The sequence below is a fragment of the Giraffa tippelskirchi genome, chromosome 13, assembly GCF_054371585.1.
Source record: "Giraffa tippelskirchi isolate mGirTip1 chromosome 13, T2T-mGirTip1v1.2.pri, whole genome shotgun sequence".
NCBI lineage: Eukaryota > Metazoa > Chordata > Mammalia > Artiodactyla > Giraffidae > Giraffa > Giraffa tippelskirchi.
In genome coordinates this window covers 114,958,470-114,975,819 of record NC_137287.1, presented here as the reverse complement: position 1 = coordinate 114,975,819, position 17,350 = coordinate 114,958,470, and the positions used below count along the sequence as shown (strand labels likewise).

The 17,350-nt window shown below is 46.0% G+C and overlaps 1 protein-coding gene across 3 annotated transcripts in view; it reads right to left on the bottom strand.

The window, feature by feature from the left end:
* Nucleotides 1-2,561: 2,561 nt before the first annotated feature.
* STK4 (serine/threonine kinase 4) overlaps nt 2,562-17,350 on the bottom strand; it is a 93,404-nt gene continuing 78,615 nt past the window's right edge. For 2 of the 3 annotated variants that reach the window (XM_081557095.1, XM_081557093.1), the window contains exon 11: nt 4,747-9,020. In XM_081557095.1, the coding sequence (XP_081413221.1) occupies nt 8,862-9,020 (159 nt within the window). In that variant the 3' untranslated portion in view covers nt 4,747-8,861. Of the gene's footprint in view, nt 2,664-4,746; nt 9,021-17,350 lie in introns of those variants that run through there. The other variant, XR_014073163.1, reaches the window with a different exon arrangement.

The window sequence follows — 17,350 nt, the reverse complement described above, 5'->3', positions numbered from 1 at the left end:
AGCCAAAACCAAATACAAATTTTTAAAAAGGGTGAAGTTCACCCAATCAAAGGAAAAGTTGGCCAGGCCTCAGGAAATATAGGAATGAGGGGAGCTCTAGGGACCTCAGTGGCAGGACCCATGAACCTTCTGCTGAGGACACTGCCATTCAAATGATCCATGTCCAATCTCCTTCCCTCCCTGTATCCTTCTCACAGCCCCAATCCCAGGAGAGAGGTGGATTTGCTTAGCTTGAGTCATATGCCTCTCCCGTGATGGGGATGGAGGGCAGGGTACCTGGATAAACAGCTACAACAGATCACTTGGGGTGGAAGAAGGGTAGTTACCCAAAGAAAATCCATGTGATGTCAGCAAAATAAAGGGGAGGAATGTTAATAGGCGGCAATAGCAGATGTAATTACATTCCAACCTCTGGCTGCCCACCACATCATAGGCTCACACCTGCTTCCCATTCACACGATTTTATCAATGTTTCTAACATAAGGAAACCATCTTGTATATAATTAAAAATACCCTTGGCTCTCTAGGCCCTATTAACGTGACTTAATCAATGCAGTGGATCAGTTTGATGTGTGGAACAAGGATGATCAGGGAATCAAAGTCTTCTTGCTACAAAGCTGGAGAATTAAGGTGTCCCTGTGAGTTGGAAAACTGTTATCCTTTCCAGCAAACAATAAAGTGCTTCCTGTGGTTTCTCTTTCTTCAAATAGAGAGTGAAACCCTTAGATGTATATTAGCTCCAGGGACTTCAATTAGAAGCATGTATCTTAACACAGAAGCTAAGATGGGAATTGCCACTTGATTAAAATAATCCACTGTCATTTTTTAAGACTCTCCTAATTTTGCACCAAACAGGGGAAACTAATGGTTTTGTTGTTTGTTTTGTTTTAAAATTCTATTTAATTTTATTATCTCATCCTTTTAAAAAAATTTAGTTGGTTATGCTGGGTCTTAGTTGTAGTATGTGGGATCTAGTTCTTTGATCAAAGATCAAACCTGGGCCCCCTGCATTGGGAGCAAGGAATCTTAGCTTCTGGACCACCAGGAAAGTCCCCTAATGGTGTTTTGATAGGAGTCATCATCCCACAGGAGCTTTGGTAGAAGCACTAACCTTTCAGCCTCCCCAAAGATGTGGGATCTCTGTTGAGTTCGCTATTTTGAAACAGTTAATTGAATTCTGTTGGCCATTTGTATTATAATGGCCTCCATGGGTCCAGGAGCCAATGTAGGGATCTTTTCCAACTATCACTCCGAAACTGAAGATACAGGATAGCTTTGGGATCCCACTAGACCTCCAGTGATAGGGACCAAGGTCAAAACATGGTTTTTCACATGACTGGTGGACCTACAGTGGTCCTCTGGGTCCCCAGAAATTGGTAGTAGCTCAAAGTCTTCATCCAGAGTTCCCTAAAAAATTTGGGTCTTTCCCTTTCTTCCACACCCAGTTACCCTGGTAAATGACCACAAGTCCTTCTGGAAGAGAAATGTTCACATTCCACTCATGCCAGAGTCCTTCCTCCAGATTGGTGTGTATGCTTCATTCAAAGGGCTTTCCATCAATAAAAGAACCCAAGCCTGGGTGTTGGGTGGCGATCTGTAAATATCAAGGTGGCTTAAATCAGGGCCCCACCCTCAACCCCATATAACAGACCAGAAAACAAAGACCCAGGAAGGTCCACATCATACTTGAGTTTATTTGTGTGGAGATGAGCTTTTTAGCTCAAATAAGGACCAACCAGGGTGTTCATGGGCTTTCCTGGTGCCTCAGATGGTAAAGAATCCACCTGCAATGCAGGAGACCCAGGTTTGATCCCTGGGTTGGGAAGATCCCCTGGAGAAGAGAAATGGCTACCTACTCCAGTATTCTTGCCTGGAGAATCTCATGGACAGAGAAGCCTGGTGGGCTACAGTCAGAGAAGCCTGGTGGGCTACAGTCCATGGGGTTGTAAAGAGTTGGACACAACTGAGCAACTAACACACACACACACACACACACACACACACACACAGGTTGTTCATACTGGAAAGTAGAGGTGGAAGGGAAGCTGTTGACTCATAAGGTACTTTTTGAGGCCTCAAAAGAGTAAAGATGACCTATTGACACAACTGAGCAACTAACACACACACACACACAGGTTGTTCATACTGGAAAGTAGAGGTGGAAGGGAAGCTGTTGACTCATAAGGTACTTTTTGAGGCCTCAAAAGAGTAAAGATGACCTATTGACTAATAATAACCATCCTTCACGTGTCTGGCACACTATAGTTAACAAAGTGATTTCACATACTTTATCTCATATACTTCTCACAATAACCCAGCAAGAAAGCAGCAACAGTGCTAAAATAGTGTAATCATTATTGGGCAGATTCAGGAAACTGTAGCCATAGACAGTCAAAAAGTAGTGAATAAAAAAGAGCAGTGAATCAGGGATTCAAACAGGCTTCCTAATACTGTAGTGTGCTCACCTGGCATCACATCCTGCTGTCATCACTTTCTCTGCCAAACGTAACTCCCCAGGCTTCGCTGAAGAAGTGACTTTGAAATGTGGGTCCTGTTATGAATTTCTTCTTTCCTCCGGACTCTGGACGCTGAGCTTAGGTGCTGGCTGGGATGGTCCTTGATGATTACCAGCCCTCTTATTTCAGGCCAGCCAAGTCCTGTGCCTGAATGTGGAAAGAATTTTCCAGAAAGCTTAATAAATTGAGACGCTAACCTCATATGGCAGGAGCCTTTGAGATGAAAGGGACAGTGTCTTTCAGAATCATGACTGCTAGAAACGAGGAGCAGGACAAGGACAGACGTTTACTGGTGCTCTTGTTCCAAAGGAATAGGTTCAGAACCTTCAGGAAATCCATGCATTGAGGAGGGACTGGGCACAGCTTGCTCTTGGAGTCAGATATGGGTTCGGATATTGGCCCTGCCACTTACCAGTTGCATGACCTTGCATGGGACCTGTTGGTCTCCAAGAAGCCCATCTCAGGGTCAACCTCCAACCGGGTTGGTAGCCAAAGCCCAGTTCTTCCTCCCTTCTTGGATTGGTAAGGCTCTTTCAGTTACAAGTGACAGAAACCCAACAAGGTGTCCTAAGTACAGGGGTTCCAGAGGTTCAACTGAGGTCACCAGCTCCTCTCTCCCTGTTCTGCTTTCCTATGTTGGCTTCTTCTGTGGGAAGGTATGAAAATTATTTGTATGTGATGGGAGACTATGAGCATTACCATGTGGTTCAGAGGAAAGAAGATGGGCTCTGAGGCCAGAGAGCCTTGGGCTTGAATCTCTTCTACTAGGAGCTGTGTGATCTTAGTTGGATTTTTTTGCCTCTCTGAGCCTGTTCTTCATTTGTCTTGATCTAATAAATTCCTACAACTCAGAGTATTAATATCAAGTTCAAATGAGATAATACACGTGAAAATGCCTAGTACTGTAATATTATATATTAACCCTCAAAATATACTTAGGAGAGCTCGGCAACCCCCTTCAGAGCTCGTGTTCTCCTTAATAAAGCAACTCTGCACTAGGAAGAGGGCACTAGGAAAGGAAGTAGTTGCATGTCCAGAGATCCCAAGTCAGGCTCATTCTTCTACCTGAGGCCCCAGCTGGGGTCTCAGAATGAACAATGGGGTCAAGAAACCTGAATTTGAGTTCAGACTCCATGTGGCCGAATCTGGGGCCTCAGTTACAACATCCATCAAAGCAGGATGCTGGCTGAGACAAATGCTGAGGGATAAAGAGAAGCTACCCCGTACACGTGCATGGGGCTGGGTGGTAACCCTCTGATGGCCTCTGTCTTACCAGGAATAAACACCCAAACCCCATCCCATAGACCACATGGCCCTGCATGCCCTTGTCTCACTCCTCTGACCTCACTGCCACCTACTCTGTCCTTCGAACATTCTGTTCCAGGAGCAGTGACTGTCCTTCTAGCAAGTCAAGCTTTTGTTCTTGCTAGTTCTTGTTGTTCCTTCAGCTTGGAATGGGTATCGTCCATGCCTTCCACATGGCCGGCTTCCTGTCATTCATTTCAAGTCATCTTTTCCGGGGCAGGCCTAGATCCCTCTGTGTAGAGCTGTATCTCCCCGCACCGCCACGCCACACTGCTCTCAACCTCATTACTCTGCTTTATCTTCTTTTTTTAAAAATGAATTAAATGGTTTGGGTTTTTTTTTGGCTGCATCAAGTCTCAGTTGCAGCACGTGGACTCCTTAGTCAAGGCGCACAGGCTCCTCTCCAGTTGTGGCCTGTCAGCTTAGTTGCTCTGGGGCCTGTAGGATCTTAGTTCCACAACTAGGAATCAAACTCATGCCCCTGCAGTGGAAGCCCACGTGGAGTCTTAACCGCTGGATCACCAGGGAAATCCTCTCTTTTTCATTTTGTATTAGTAAGTTCAGGATGTTATTACTTCCTCCAGAAAAGCTTCCTTCGACATCACAGAAGAACGGATTGTCGCTCCCTCCTGTGTCTGCAGGATGTGTACTTCCTTCTGCCATAATATTTTCAATGTTGTGTGCTTGTGGGCTGAACCGACTCCCTGAGTGGCCTGCCAGAGCTGTGTCTGGTTCCATCTTTAAACCCCTGACAACTAGCTCAGTACCTGGCACATGGCAGGTGTCCAACAAAAATTTACTCCCTATCCCACCTGCCTCCCCCCTGGCTTTGGATTCTAGAATAAACACAGCACAGAGTCAATGGCTCACAATACCATCATCCAGGCTACAGATGGACGATGTTGTTTTTAAAAAGAGAACAGTCTCTGGTCCAAAGGACAGTTTATTTTAAAACAAAAGTGACAAAGTGGAGGAAGGAGGGAGAACAATTCTAACATAAAAGCACGTAGGAAGCATCTCAATTTTTTTTTTAAAAAAAAGGGCAGTGGAGGAAGCTATATCTCATACATATACAAACTGCTGACCTCAATTGATTATTTACATCCAAACTTTATAAAATAGCATTTCAAGTCAGCACTTAAGCCAGTGTTTAGTTTTTGTTACAAAAAGTTAAAGCTACAAACTTCACATTTTTAAGTTGTACGTCTGCAACAGCATTTAAGCTTTTTTTTCCAAGTTGGTCCGAGTGCAAGCTGGTGGAAGAGATTTTCTTCACCCCCCCCCCCAAACACAAAAAAAGTACATCAATTCCAAATACAATGACTATAATCAGACACGGTGCTTAAGAAAGGATGGGATGATAGGATGTGCACTGGGCAGGAACAATTTTCAGGTAAAAAAAAAGGAGCTGCAGTCTTTAGAGGCAACATGGTATGCAGAAAGGGCACTGGAAGAGAAGACCTGGATATGAACTCTGGCTCTGCCGTATCCTAGTTACCTGACCTTGAGTAACAGACTTGACCTCTCGGAGCCTCAGTTTCCTTTTCCATAAAAAGAGGACAAAGATACCTGTATCTCTCAGAGACACCAAGTTTTAGTAGATGTTGGGCTGTTCAGATTATCTCCTTCTTCTTGAATGAGATTTGGTACTTTGCATCTTTCAAGGAATTTGTCTGTTTTATTTAAATTGTTCATAAAATTGTTATTAGCCTTTTAATATCTGTAGGGTCTATACTGATATCACCTCTCTCATTCCTGATACCGGTAAGTGCTATTGAGTTTGCAATGGTATAATAAATTTCTGGCAGCAGGTGCTAAATAAATGTTTCCTGGATCAGAACCTACAGCTTCAAGGAATCAAGGCCATAGTTCTTAAGTTGCTTCAGAGTACTGGTTCTGTCTGTCTCTATCTATCTATTTATCCATCACACCAAACATTTATCCACCGGTTCCTCTATCAACTGGTGGCTGGGAGAAGAGACAAGGAAAAATAAAAATAGAAATTTGCTGCAAAATTACTGATGAGGAAGCAATAAAGATATTCCGGGAGGATCTGAGATTTTTAAAAGACACAGTTAGGTCTGGGTCATTGTTTATGAGGGGAGAACAAGTGAGAGGCCCAGAGTCCCCTGGAAGCTGGAGTCACAAATGATTGGAACCTGGGGCTCTACAGGAAGCCAGCTAACCTATCGTGAATTTAGTATCCAAAGAGAAAAGTGACTAGGATTGACTTCTCTGCCTTCCTGGCATAAGAAAACACACACACCTTGTCAGAAAATCCATCTCATCCAAAATAAATTGACTTCTGGCCAAAGGGCTCTGTCTAGCTCAACTGGAGAGCAATGCGCTTTGTTGGACCAGCGTGCTGGATGCACACAAGGAGCTGAATCAAAATAAACTTCAGATCAAGACTCATCCCCCAAGAATATTTATGGGGAAAAACTGAACCTTCTTTTACTTGGATCTAGCTTAGGAAGGGAGAAAATGGGCATTCCCCTCCTGTCTGGCCAAGTGCAAAATCCTTTAAAAAAAAAATAGAGGGAGGGAAGAAGGGAGGGAGAGAGGGAAACTGAGGCAGGACTGTTAATTAGCACCGCAGATGGTATAGGGAAATTCATGCTCCATATTTCGTTTTTTAACTCAGTTGACTGTCAAGACTTGACTGATTCAGTGGTTTCCCAACCTAAGAATGCAAGCTAGGGCTTTTTAGTCTGTGCAAGAAAAGTGGTCACTTCATTTTTAAGAAGGCTTGTTGGATAAACAACAAGGTCTCACTGTATAGCACAGGGAACTATATTCAATATCCTATGATAAAATATAATGGGCAAGAATATGAAAAAGGATGTATAACTGAGTCACTTTACCATACAGCAGAAACGAACAAAACACTGTAAATCAACTATATGTGAATAAAATAAGATTTTAAAAAAGACTTATGACTTTCCTTTTCCCTGTAAATACTGGTCCCACATAGTGATACTATGAATCCTGATTCTACCACTTACTAGCTGTATGACCTAGGGAAAGAACTTTTTTTCTCTCTGAACTTGCTTCATCCTCTATGAAGTGGAGATAAAATACTTAATTCACAGAGTTACTGGGGAGGTTGGGGCTGACAGAAAGAGCCTACCTACCTGGCTCAGTGCCTGGCATATAGTAAATGGTCATGATTGCTAGCTGCCCTTTATTATTATAGGAGGATCCTCAAATTGTCCTCTGTATCTGTCAAGTAGCTGCATAACTGGCCAAGCCCTGCAGACTAGCAATGGCCTCTTGCATTTTCAATAACTTGCTGTCATCACAAAGAACAGAATCTGGCCACAGAAGAGGAACATCCCGGACTCTCCAATGATTCCCAGGTTTGGGCAGCAAGAGCAATTATGGAGTCAAATTACCGTATCCTTAGGTGCAACCCAGTCACGGTTCCCCTATCTGAGGAGACGTTCTAAAAAATAAAAAGGCAGTTGCCGTTCCCAACTGTCTGCTCTCGGCCATGTGACCAAGTGACACGTGGCCTAGAGCCAAAGCTGCAGAGGGATGGCTCCGTGCCGTCTGCTGCAAAACCCTCTGACCTGCTCTAGGCTCTACGTCTACCTGTGTGATGCTCGTGTGCTACCCGGCAGATGCCGTAGAGCTTGTGGGATGGCTGAAACGGAACGATCTTGGCTCCCCGTGGGACTCTCTTCACAGCCAGTCACCTACTGAAGAGACAAAGCCGGGCAAGTTCCCATTAGCAGGGTTCCCTGGAACAACTTTACCAAAATGGACACGAGCGTCTTCCTTCAGAGAAGGGGCTGCTTGGTCCAGTGAAGCAGGAGCGAGGGGCCCCACCATCCAGTCCCAGCGCTTCCTTTCATTTGCTTCATGATTTGGGCCATGTCACTTCCCTGCTCTGGGCCGCCATCAGGCCAGATGGCCAGATGATGTTTATATGGTCCCTTCCAGCTCTGGCATCCTACATGTCTGGGTTGAGTCTCCTGGAGGACAAATCTTAGTCTGATATTCATTTACCCTTTCCAGACCCCAAGCAGTAAAATGAAAAAAGAAAACAGTCACATGTTTGAATGTGGGTCACAAAAGCAATGCCCCCTACCCCCGTCTGTAAGGAACGTGGAGCAAAATGCCACGTGTATCCTCTTCACGTGAATGACGAGAACTTGGAAAGCCTTTTCCCCTTTTGCAGACCGAATGCAGCCCCACTTTGCCGGGAGCTCCTGGTAGGCCTGTGCCTTTGCTTGGATCATGTCTCCTCTTAAGGCACTGGGCAGTGTCTGTGCTGTGACTCTAGGCAGTTGGGAGGGCGGAGGTGGATGAAAGGTGTTGAAACTGCAAAGGCCAAGCTCGCAAGGAGGGCGCCAGGCTGCTCCTGGGACTCAGAAAGCCAATGCAAATTGTCTTTCCCAGGACACCACCAACAGATCTGGAAGCCAGGGGTGGCCTGCATAAGGCTGAAAGCGTGGTGAAGGAACTGACCCCGATCTCATCTATCAGCACAGCCCAGCCAAAGGGTGAGGCCGGCTCTGGGGGGGGTGGAGGGCCCCCCGCAGCTTCCTGGTGTCCTCTGCCCTCGTGTTCCACAGTACCATCATCTTACAGAAAAGAGGCAACTGTTTTAAAACTGTACCTGTACAGAGATGCCACCACACCACGTGGGGAATCTAGTTATAATTTATATATATATGTGCATATTTATATATTTTTTTAAAAAAGTCTTCCAGAAAGAACCACTGAAAGCTACTGGGAGAAGAAAAACAAAGAGACCACAGGACACTTTCCCGGCTCTCACTCGACGAGGAGCCTCGGGTTCTAGGGCGGGAAAGTCTGAGGTTCAAAGCGCCCACATGAGTCCTGGGAAATGATATATACCTGTACAGTTCAAATACACATGGCGGGGCAGTGTGCCGACTGGCTCCGCAGCCCTGGCCACTGGCACACTTTCTTGGTTCCTGAGTTCACAGAGGGGGCTCTGGAGAGATGAGGGAGGCGAGCTGGAGGGGCGAGCGAGCCGGAGTTCTTTGGCGGCCTGGGGCTGGGCCGCCCTCAGAAGTTTTGCTGCCGCCGCTTCTTGGCCTCAATGGCATCCAAGATGGGCTGCCGCTTCGACTGGTACTTCTGCCGGATCTCCTCAATCTCCTGCTCCATCATGGGGTCCAGGGCCAGGAGCCTCTTCTGAAGGTCTTCCACCGTCCAACTCTTCAGCTACGAGAGAGGCAGACAGTACAGTCACGACAAGGCCCGGATCAGTGGCTTCTGGAGGCAACCTATCCCAGGAAAACGTCTTCTTTTTCTTTTTTTGGCCACGCCACTGGGCTTGTGGGATCTTAGTCCCCTGACCAGGGATTGAACCAGCACCCTTGTTATTCAAAGTGTGGAGTCCTAACCACTGGAGCACCAGGGAAATCCCCCCAGGAAAGGGTTCTAAGTGGTTGGTAATCTCTGATTTACTGTTCCTTGACCAGGAACCTAACAAATAAGACTTTCGCCTCTCCTCTCTTGTAAATTAATTACACTAGATTCATGGTAGGGCACTAATATAACAGTAAGTTGGTATATAATCGGCAGGATGGCTCCCTCCTAGTTCTCGTCCTACCTGTAAGATGGGCGTGTGCACGGTGGCCGTGTCTCCTGGACGCTACACCAGGAGGACGGACACTCTCCCCACCGTCCCGCTTCCACATACTGTCTTGGCAATGGCACGCTGGTCATCACTGGCATTTATTGGGGGCACTCACTACTCTAAGTAAGCACTTCATAGGGATCATCTACGTAAGTGTCTCAGGAATACAGACACAAACCCTGAGGGGGGGGGTAGCTGGAGAAGCCCTGAAAGATGAACTTTCCATCAGGCAGAAAGGAAAAAAAAAAAAGAGGACCTGATATCTACATTAATAACAAAGGCAAGCGTTTCCCCAGTGCTCTCCACGCACCAGACACTGAGTGCTTGATGTATATTAATGTTATACATCCATTAATTCAATCCTCAGGACAATCCTGTGATTTCAGTGTATTATTATCCCTACATTATAGATGAACAAGCCAAGGAAGAGGGTAGCTCAATGACCTGCCCAATGGGCAAGAAGTGGCAAAGTCAAGGGACTTTCCTGGTTGTCCAGGGGTTGGGACTTTGCCTTCCAATGTAGTGGGGTGCGGGTTTGATCCCTGGTTGGGGAAGCCAGAATCCCACGTTTCTCAACTAAAAAACCAAAACATAAAAATGGAAGCAATACTGTAACAACTTCAATAAAGGCCTTAAAAAAAAATGGTCCACATCAAAAAAATCTTTGGAAAAAAAGAAAGGAAGTGGCAGAGTCAAGAATCAAACCCAGAGTCCCTACTGGGTTTGAAGGCAGACCTGCCAAAGCACGGGCTTGAGAACCCACTCAGCCTGTGTTGGAAACACGGTTCTGCCTTGTGCAGATGCTGTGGGACTCCGGCCAGTGACCAGTCTCTCCAGGGCTTCCTCATCTATGGAAGTGGGACCACAGGGCCTCACCATATTTACTGTAAGAATTAAATGAGACCGGGGCTGTTGGGTTGTTGGCACAGCGCCCGGAGCCCTGTGTGCCTCAAGATGGCAGTGTGTGTGACAACACACACTCCTGGCCACGGCCGGGGGGCCCATCTTCCACCTGTGTCTGCAGCTGTCAGGCACGTGTCCTCGTGGCCGTTGCCGTCTGTGTGGAGCGTTCACTGCATCCGAGCGAAGCCAGGCCAGGCGGGCAGGGGCGGGAATGAATGCCAACATTCTCCACAGGTGGTGACAAATTCTGTGAGCTCACGGCCGGTTGACAGGCGCCGTGTTTCAGGAACTCAAAACGTTCACTCAAGCGTCACAGGAGATTTATAGACTCATCGGCTGCCCCGGCCCCTTCCTGAGGCCTCACCAGGGGAGGGGGGTCGAAAGGTGGGTGAAGGAACCTCTTTCTGTCCCCTCTCCCTTTACAGGGTGGAGTGGGAAGCGCTCCAGTGGCCTCAGCAGAAATGGCTTAATGACCAGTCACCACAGGAATGTCCCTTGGCCCGCTTCAGGGAGGTGGTCTGAGACATGAGAAAAGCCTCATAGTTCAAAACGAAAGGTTCTTTGTGAGGTGAGAATGGAAAGACTTGAGAGGGTGGAGGAATGCTGGAAAGTCAGACTGAAAAACTCCATCTTGCTTCCAGCCTGTGTGGCTTTATACCATCTCGGAGGTTGGTATTCTTGGCCCAGGGATATACCCCAAAGAGCGATGCTTGCCTAGTCTTTAGCTTTTTTGAGCCCTTCTCCAAAGACAGGACACCTCAAACCTAAAACTGGGTGTTACTGGTAGTTCAGGACAGATCCTAACTCGGCACTGGCTGTGTTGCCTTGGACAGAGAACTTGACCTCTTGGAGCCTCACTTTTCTCCTCTGGAAAACAGACAATACCAGCCCCTCCACCCTTGGGCTGAAACGAGGATCAGATGAGTTCATAACAGGCGTGGCACTCACAGTGCCGGACTTCACTGTCACATGTATCTGGTGGACAGTTAGCGTGTCACAAATGGTAGCTATCAATGTTATTAATAACTGTGATTTTTGTTGCTGTTAATATTATCATTATTATTGACAATATTATTAGAACGTCTCTAACCTCCCATCATGACTTGGTGACTAAACAACAACAAATCTCCTATCAACAAGCTGTTCCTACAATCTCTGATCCAAACCCGAGTCAAACGAGTGAAAATGAAACTATACTTCTCTATTTTGTGTTAACAGTGCCTAAGGGCTGGGACTTTCCCACAATGCCTGTTAAAACAAGTCTTTATAGTTTAACAGAATAGTTTTCATCCATCCATTTATCAAACATTCACTGAATACCTACTATGGGCTAGGTACTGTCCAACGCACAGAGGATACTTTAGTGAAAAGAAAAACAAAAACTCCCCAAATCATTACATTTTAGTGAAGTGAGACAGACATATGGCCAGTAACACAGTAAATTAGTAAATGACTCAGATTAGAAGGTGATACAAAAAAGAAAAGAAAAACATACAGTGAAGGAAGGGGAGTTGGGAATTGGGGTGGGAGGCTTGCTTCTGGTCCATCCATTCGGATAAAAACTCAGTGGCAGGACTTCCCTGGTGGTCCAGGGGTGAAGACTGAGCTCCCAATGCAGGAGGCCCGGATTCAACCCCTGGTCAGGGAACTAGATCCCACATGCTGAAACTAAGACAGAAGATTTCTCATACGGTAACTAAGACCCAGAGCAGCCAAATAAATAAATAAAAACAAATAAGTATTCTTTTAAAAAGAAATGAAAAAAAAAAAAAAAAGTCGATGGAACTGCACTGGCTGCCAGCTTGTCCTGCCGCTTCAGGCAGCCCCTCCTCCCTCTAGGCCTCAGTTTCCCCACTTGTAAGAAAGGGCTGTCTAGATGATCTTAAAAGGTCTTTTGAAATTCAGTGTTTCTCAAAGTACAACCCACAGGTCACCTGCATCAGAATCACTTGTTGAAAATACAGACTCCTGTGTTCCCAGTCAGAGCTACTTCATCAGACTCCCTGGGAGGGAAAGGGCAGGACTTCAGGCGCTAAAGATGCTCTTCAGGTGTTTCGAAGCCCTCAAGTGGGATGAGCCCGATCCTACATCTCCCTTCTCGTTTTCCTGGCAGCGAAATTCTCACAGTCATTGCTGCGTGTCTCTGGTCGAGGCTTCTTCTACGTTTCCAATGTCTTTGGGGATCTTTTGCCCTTGATTCTCATCTTTGGGAAACAACAAACACCCTGACTTTATCTCAGCCACCTTCAGATTGTTCTAAGGCCCTTGGAGCTTAAAGTTACACCTGACCTATTAGAACACAGCCAGCCAGTCACACCATCCAGATATGGATTTTTCTGAAAATGAGCTCAAAAAAATGGCTTTATGGCTCCGAGTGTAGCATTTCACTGTCGTGGTCCTTGGTGGCATAAATAAATTTCAAATGGATTTCCTGCAGTGAAAGAGCTGTGGTTCTACAGTTCTGCTGCAGCCAGCATCCTGAGAGAGTAAATGCTCACATTGACCACACAGGCAGCTTGAGGGGTTTTCACTAGCTAAAGGGAGAGTCACCATTTAGCATCTCCTCTCTACCCTGCGACCCCCACAATTCTACCTTTAGACCAGAATTCTCCTCTGAACTCCAGACTCACACACCCCAGGCAGATCCTGCCAGCGATCTCAGCCCCTCAACACATCCAGACCGGAAGTCTCAAGACCCACCCTTCCCTCACCTCCGACCCTCTTCCCCTTACTCCCAGTCTCCCCGTCTCAGGCATGGTGCCCCCATCCTCCCAGGTGCTCAAAATCATCCCCGATTCTCCCCTTTCTGTCACTACCTCTCTGTGCACATCCAATCCTTCGATCTCCGAAATACTCGTACGACTCAAATCCAACCATTTTTTTCATCTCTGCCTTCAACCCTTCAATTCAGGCCACCAACATCTCCCTGCCACAAACAATTAAAAATACAGAAATGAGCTGCCCTTATGTTGCCTACTAAGAAAAAAATCCAACAATTCACCAGGGTCTACAACGGCCCTACATCTCTGGCCCATCATTCCCTCCAACTTCATTACCCGCTGCTGCTCAGGACCCTCTAGCTAAGCTTTATTTTGGATTGTCAGATACACTTTTCTGGCCTCAAAGGCAGCTAACTATCCTTCTGCCTGGATGGCTTGTCCCCAGTTCTTCCTTATCCTTTAGGCCTCAGCTCAGGACTGAACTCCCCAGAGAACTCGAGCAAGCCTTCTCTGACCATCTCATCCAGAAAGGCTGCTGGAGGAGTGGGTGGGTTTAGGGGGAGAGCAGTGGCTTTGAGTCAGGTGGCCCTGGTTCCATGGGAGCTGTGCCCTTGCGAGCTGGACGGCCCTGGACAAGTCTACTCCGTGCCTCACTTGTCTGCTTTTGCAATGGAGGACAAGAGGATTTCCCCTAGGGCAGCTGTGAGGCTTAGAGGGGCCGGTCAAGTACAGAACATAGTGTCTGGTACACGGAAAGAAAGTGGGTAAGTGGGACCTGCCACGTTAAATCCTTTTTTTTTTTTAAATTGGAGCAAATAGGTTAGTAAAAGAAATAGTGGCTGCTGTTGTAAGAACTGAGCTTGGTGAGCTCAGTGTGGTACAGGACACACACCCTACTCACAGACGCGTCTCCAGTAAGCTCGATTGTACGTGCGTGCGTGTGAAGTCGCTTCAGTCCTGTTCAACAATTTGTGACCCTAATGGATTGCAGCCCACTAGGTTCCTCTGTCCAAGGGATTCTCCAGTCAAGAATACTGGAGTGGGTTGCCATGCCCTCCTCCAGATCTTCCCGACCCAGGGATGAAACCCGAGTCTCTTGCGTCTCCTGTATTGGCAAACAGGCTCTTTACCACTAGCACCACCTGGGAAGCCTAAACTCTGTGGGAGAAACCCCAAATCAGATGGACCTGGCTTGTTTCTTCAGGGCCACAGGACAGCCAAGTCCTCAGCTTCCCAGCATCACAATGGATCCATGAGGCTGACGAGAAGTGACGTCTTCTCAAATGGCCTTAGCAACTCTGAGATTCTGAACGACACCGTGTCGAAGTCAGTTGCACAAGTGGCCTCAAGAACAACCGAGAAGATCTGGCTGGTGTTTCATCACACGAGACAAGTCACAGAGATTACAATGACAATGAGCAGAGTCATTGGGATCAGCAGAGTCAGGCTAAACTAAACGTATCAGCATGTATGGCAGAGTTTCTTCCTGCCTTCACAATGAGGCCCACAGTGAACAAACTACCCAAGGTACAGACAGGGTTTTGACCTATTTCTAAGTCCTCCTCTGTGGCTACTAGAAACTCTCACCTCAGAAGTCTATCGCGAGAATGGTGTCACAATACATCCCTAAAAGAGAAACTCAAGCACATCATCCTTTCAGGACAGGTAAGTCAGGCTGATGTCCTGGCATAGGTGATGTTTTGCTTTGGCCAAGAACCACAAAAGAACACACCTTTGGAATTTGCAAGATGACAAGGAAGCTTGACAGAGGCTAAAAGTTGGAAGAAGCTACCAGGATGCCACTCCATACTTTAAAAATATATATATTTATTTATTTGGTTGCGCTGGGTCTCAGTTGTGAAACGTGAGTCTTCGATCATTGAGGCATGTGGGATCTAGTTCTCTGGGGATGAAACCCGGGCCTCCTACAATGGGAGAGCGGAGTCTCAGCCACTGGACTGCGAAGGAAGTCCCTTCTCCATATCTTTAACACCCTCTCCTAGACGGTTAGCCAAAGTGCAACAGAGAAAAAATATAAACGTCAGGCAAAAGGCATCGAAGACACTGATTTAGATCCACCACAGATAGGTATCCTTTCTTGATGTGACCTTGTCTCCATCTAGGGGTGGAGTCACGACTGGGGACTGGTGACTTTAATAAGATAAGATTCTTGGGTGATGCAGTCACCTCTCAGCAGGTGAGTGAGGAGATAGTGATGCAGAAGAGTAAGGATGCTGAGAAGTAAATGACAGCTTGTGTGGATTAAGCAATCACTGGACCATTCAATTTCAAAAGATCTTGCTCCTTAAACAAGCCTTGTGAGAATTTTAACAAGCGACTGCCTCTGATTCAAATTACTGTCATGCCAAATCATGCTTCCACCAGTCCCTTATAAAATCTTCCTCATGCCTCTCTAATAAGGAAGAAAAGTAGCAAAACTGTTACCAGTAAATTATTTCTGCAATCCCATTCTGAGTTTATGATGACTTCGAAGCAATACATAGAACTGTTACCAGAATTCTAACCAAAGAAGACATGACTGCACGTGTATAAAATATTTACTAAGATGACTGGAATGAAATGCAGACTTTGAGCCTGGGTGAAACAAAGAAATCTGGCTCCACGCAGGGATGGGGGTATAATGACAAGAGCTTTGATAGGGGTCAGAAGATTGGCCTCAGATAACCCGAAGATTGCATCCAAAGAGCCTCCCACTCAGAGAGGGCTCAGTATGAATTGTGTGTGTGTGAGTGAAGGATGTAATTTGACAAATGGTATAAACAAAAAGTGAGCTTTCCAGGTGGCTCAGTGGTAAAGAATCTGCCTGCAATACAGGAGATCCAAGCTTGATCCCTGGATCAGGAAGATTCCCCTGGAGAAGGAACTGGCAACCCACTCCAGTATTCTTGCCTGGAGAATTCCATGATCCGAGGAGCCTGGCGGGCCACAGTCCATGGGGTCGCGAAGAGTTGGATATGACTTAGACTAAACAACAACAAAATAAAAAGACAACGTTTCTTTAAACAGTGGGGTTTTACTATAGTATATAGCACTGCATTCTCTTCGTTATTTGTGATTTACTCAGTCATCCTTAAACTTCCACGACAAATTGGAATTTTGAAGTAGTATTTTCACATGCTTAGAATTTATTCCAACTCTGTTCCGGCATGAATTTTCACAGCTTACTCAGAAAATCACAGTGCACCTGCTTTTTCTTGTTTTGGTTTGGTTCTGTGAGTTTTATAACAGCTGTTGGCCAAAGGTAGTCAGGTTTTGACCAACCCCAGATTTTCCCCAGACTTTATAAATGGGGCTTTTCACAGCAAAAACCCAAAAAGAAATTTCATACCCCAAATATAAAAGAATAATGGATCTCAAGAGGCACTGCATTGCTAATGTTTAACATTATAACTTTATAAAGATGCAGTGAGTACCAGCTCTGTGTCAGACACTTTTGCTTGGCTTGGACTGGGCAGGAATGCAGATGATAGGGTGGTATGACCAAGGAAGGGTGTATACAGGACAAAAAGTATATGGCAGGGTCCCTTCACACAAGAAGCAGAAATAAACAAGGTAGATAAGTCACAGAACCAAGCTACAATATGAGGCATTACCGAGCAAGTGCCCAATGACTGCTAAAGAGAGCTGCTTTGAATTGACTGCTATGTGCTCAGCCCTTTACATGCATCACCTCATGGGAGCCTCAGACAAGTCCATGAAATAAGTATCCATTTTACAGAGGTGGAAACTGAGACTGAGGGAGATACAGGAATTTCTCCCCTGACCCCAGAGCCAAAAAATGTAAGTGATCAGGTTAGGACACGAGCCCTTGCTTGTCTGAGGGCAAAGCCAAACCAACTCTGTATCAAGGCAACATGTACTCCAGTTAAGAGAAGGAAGAATCCCTGTGGTCAGTGTCTCTGAGAGAAAAGACTTTGTCTTTTTATACATTTATTGTGCACAGAAGGGGCACTAACTGAATTGTAGAACTTTCAAAAATGAAATGCAAATCTTATTTCAAGTCACTATCACATCTGAGGTACAGGGAGCTAATAAAATTAGGTTGAGTAAATGAAGGGATGTATGAGTTTCTGCACTAATAGCTACTCAAAATTCCTTCGGGTACCATAGTTTTTCATGCCTCCCGACTTCTGCAGAACAGAATTCTGTCTTCGGTTTAGGGAATGCCCATTCAACCTTGCAGCCCAGCTCAACCCCCCACTCGTGTCTCTCTCTGATTCCCTTTTCCTTTTACTAAAGTGGGAGCTGTTTAAGAGTGGGAACTACGT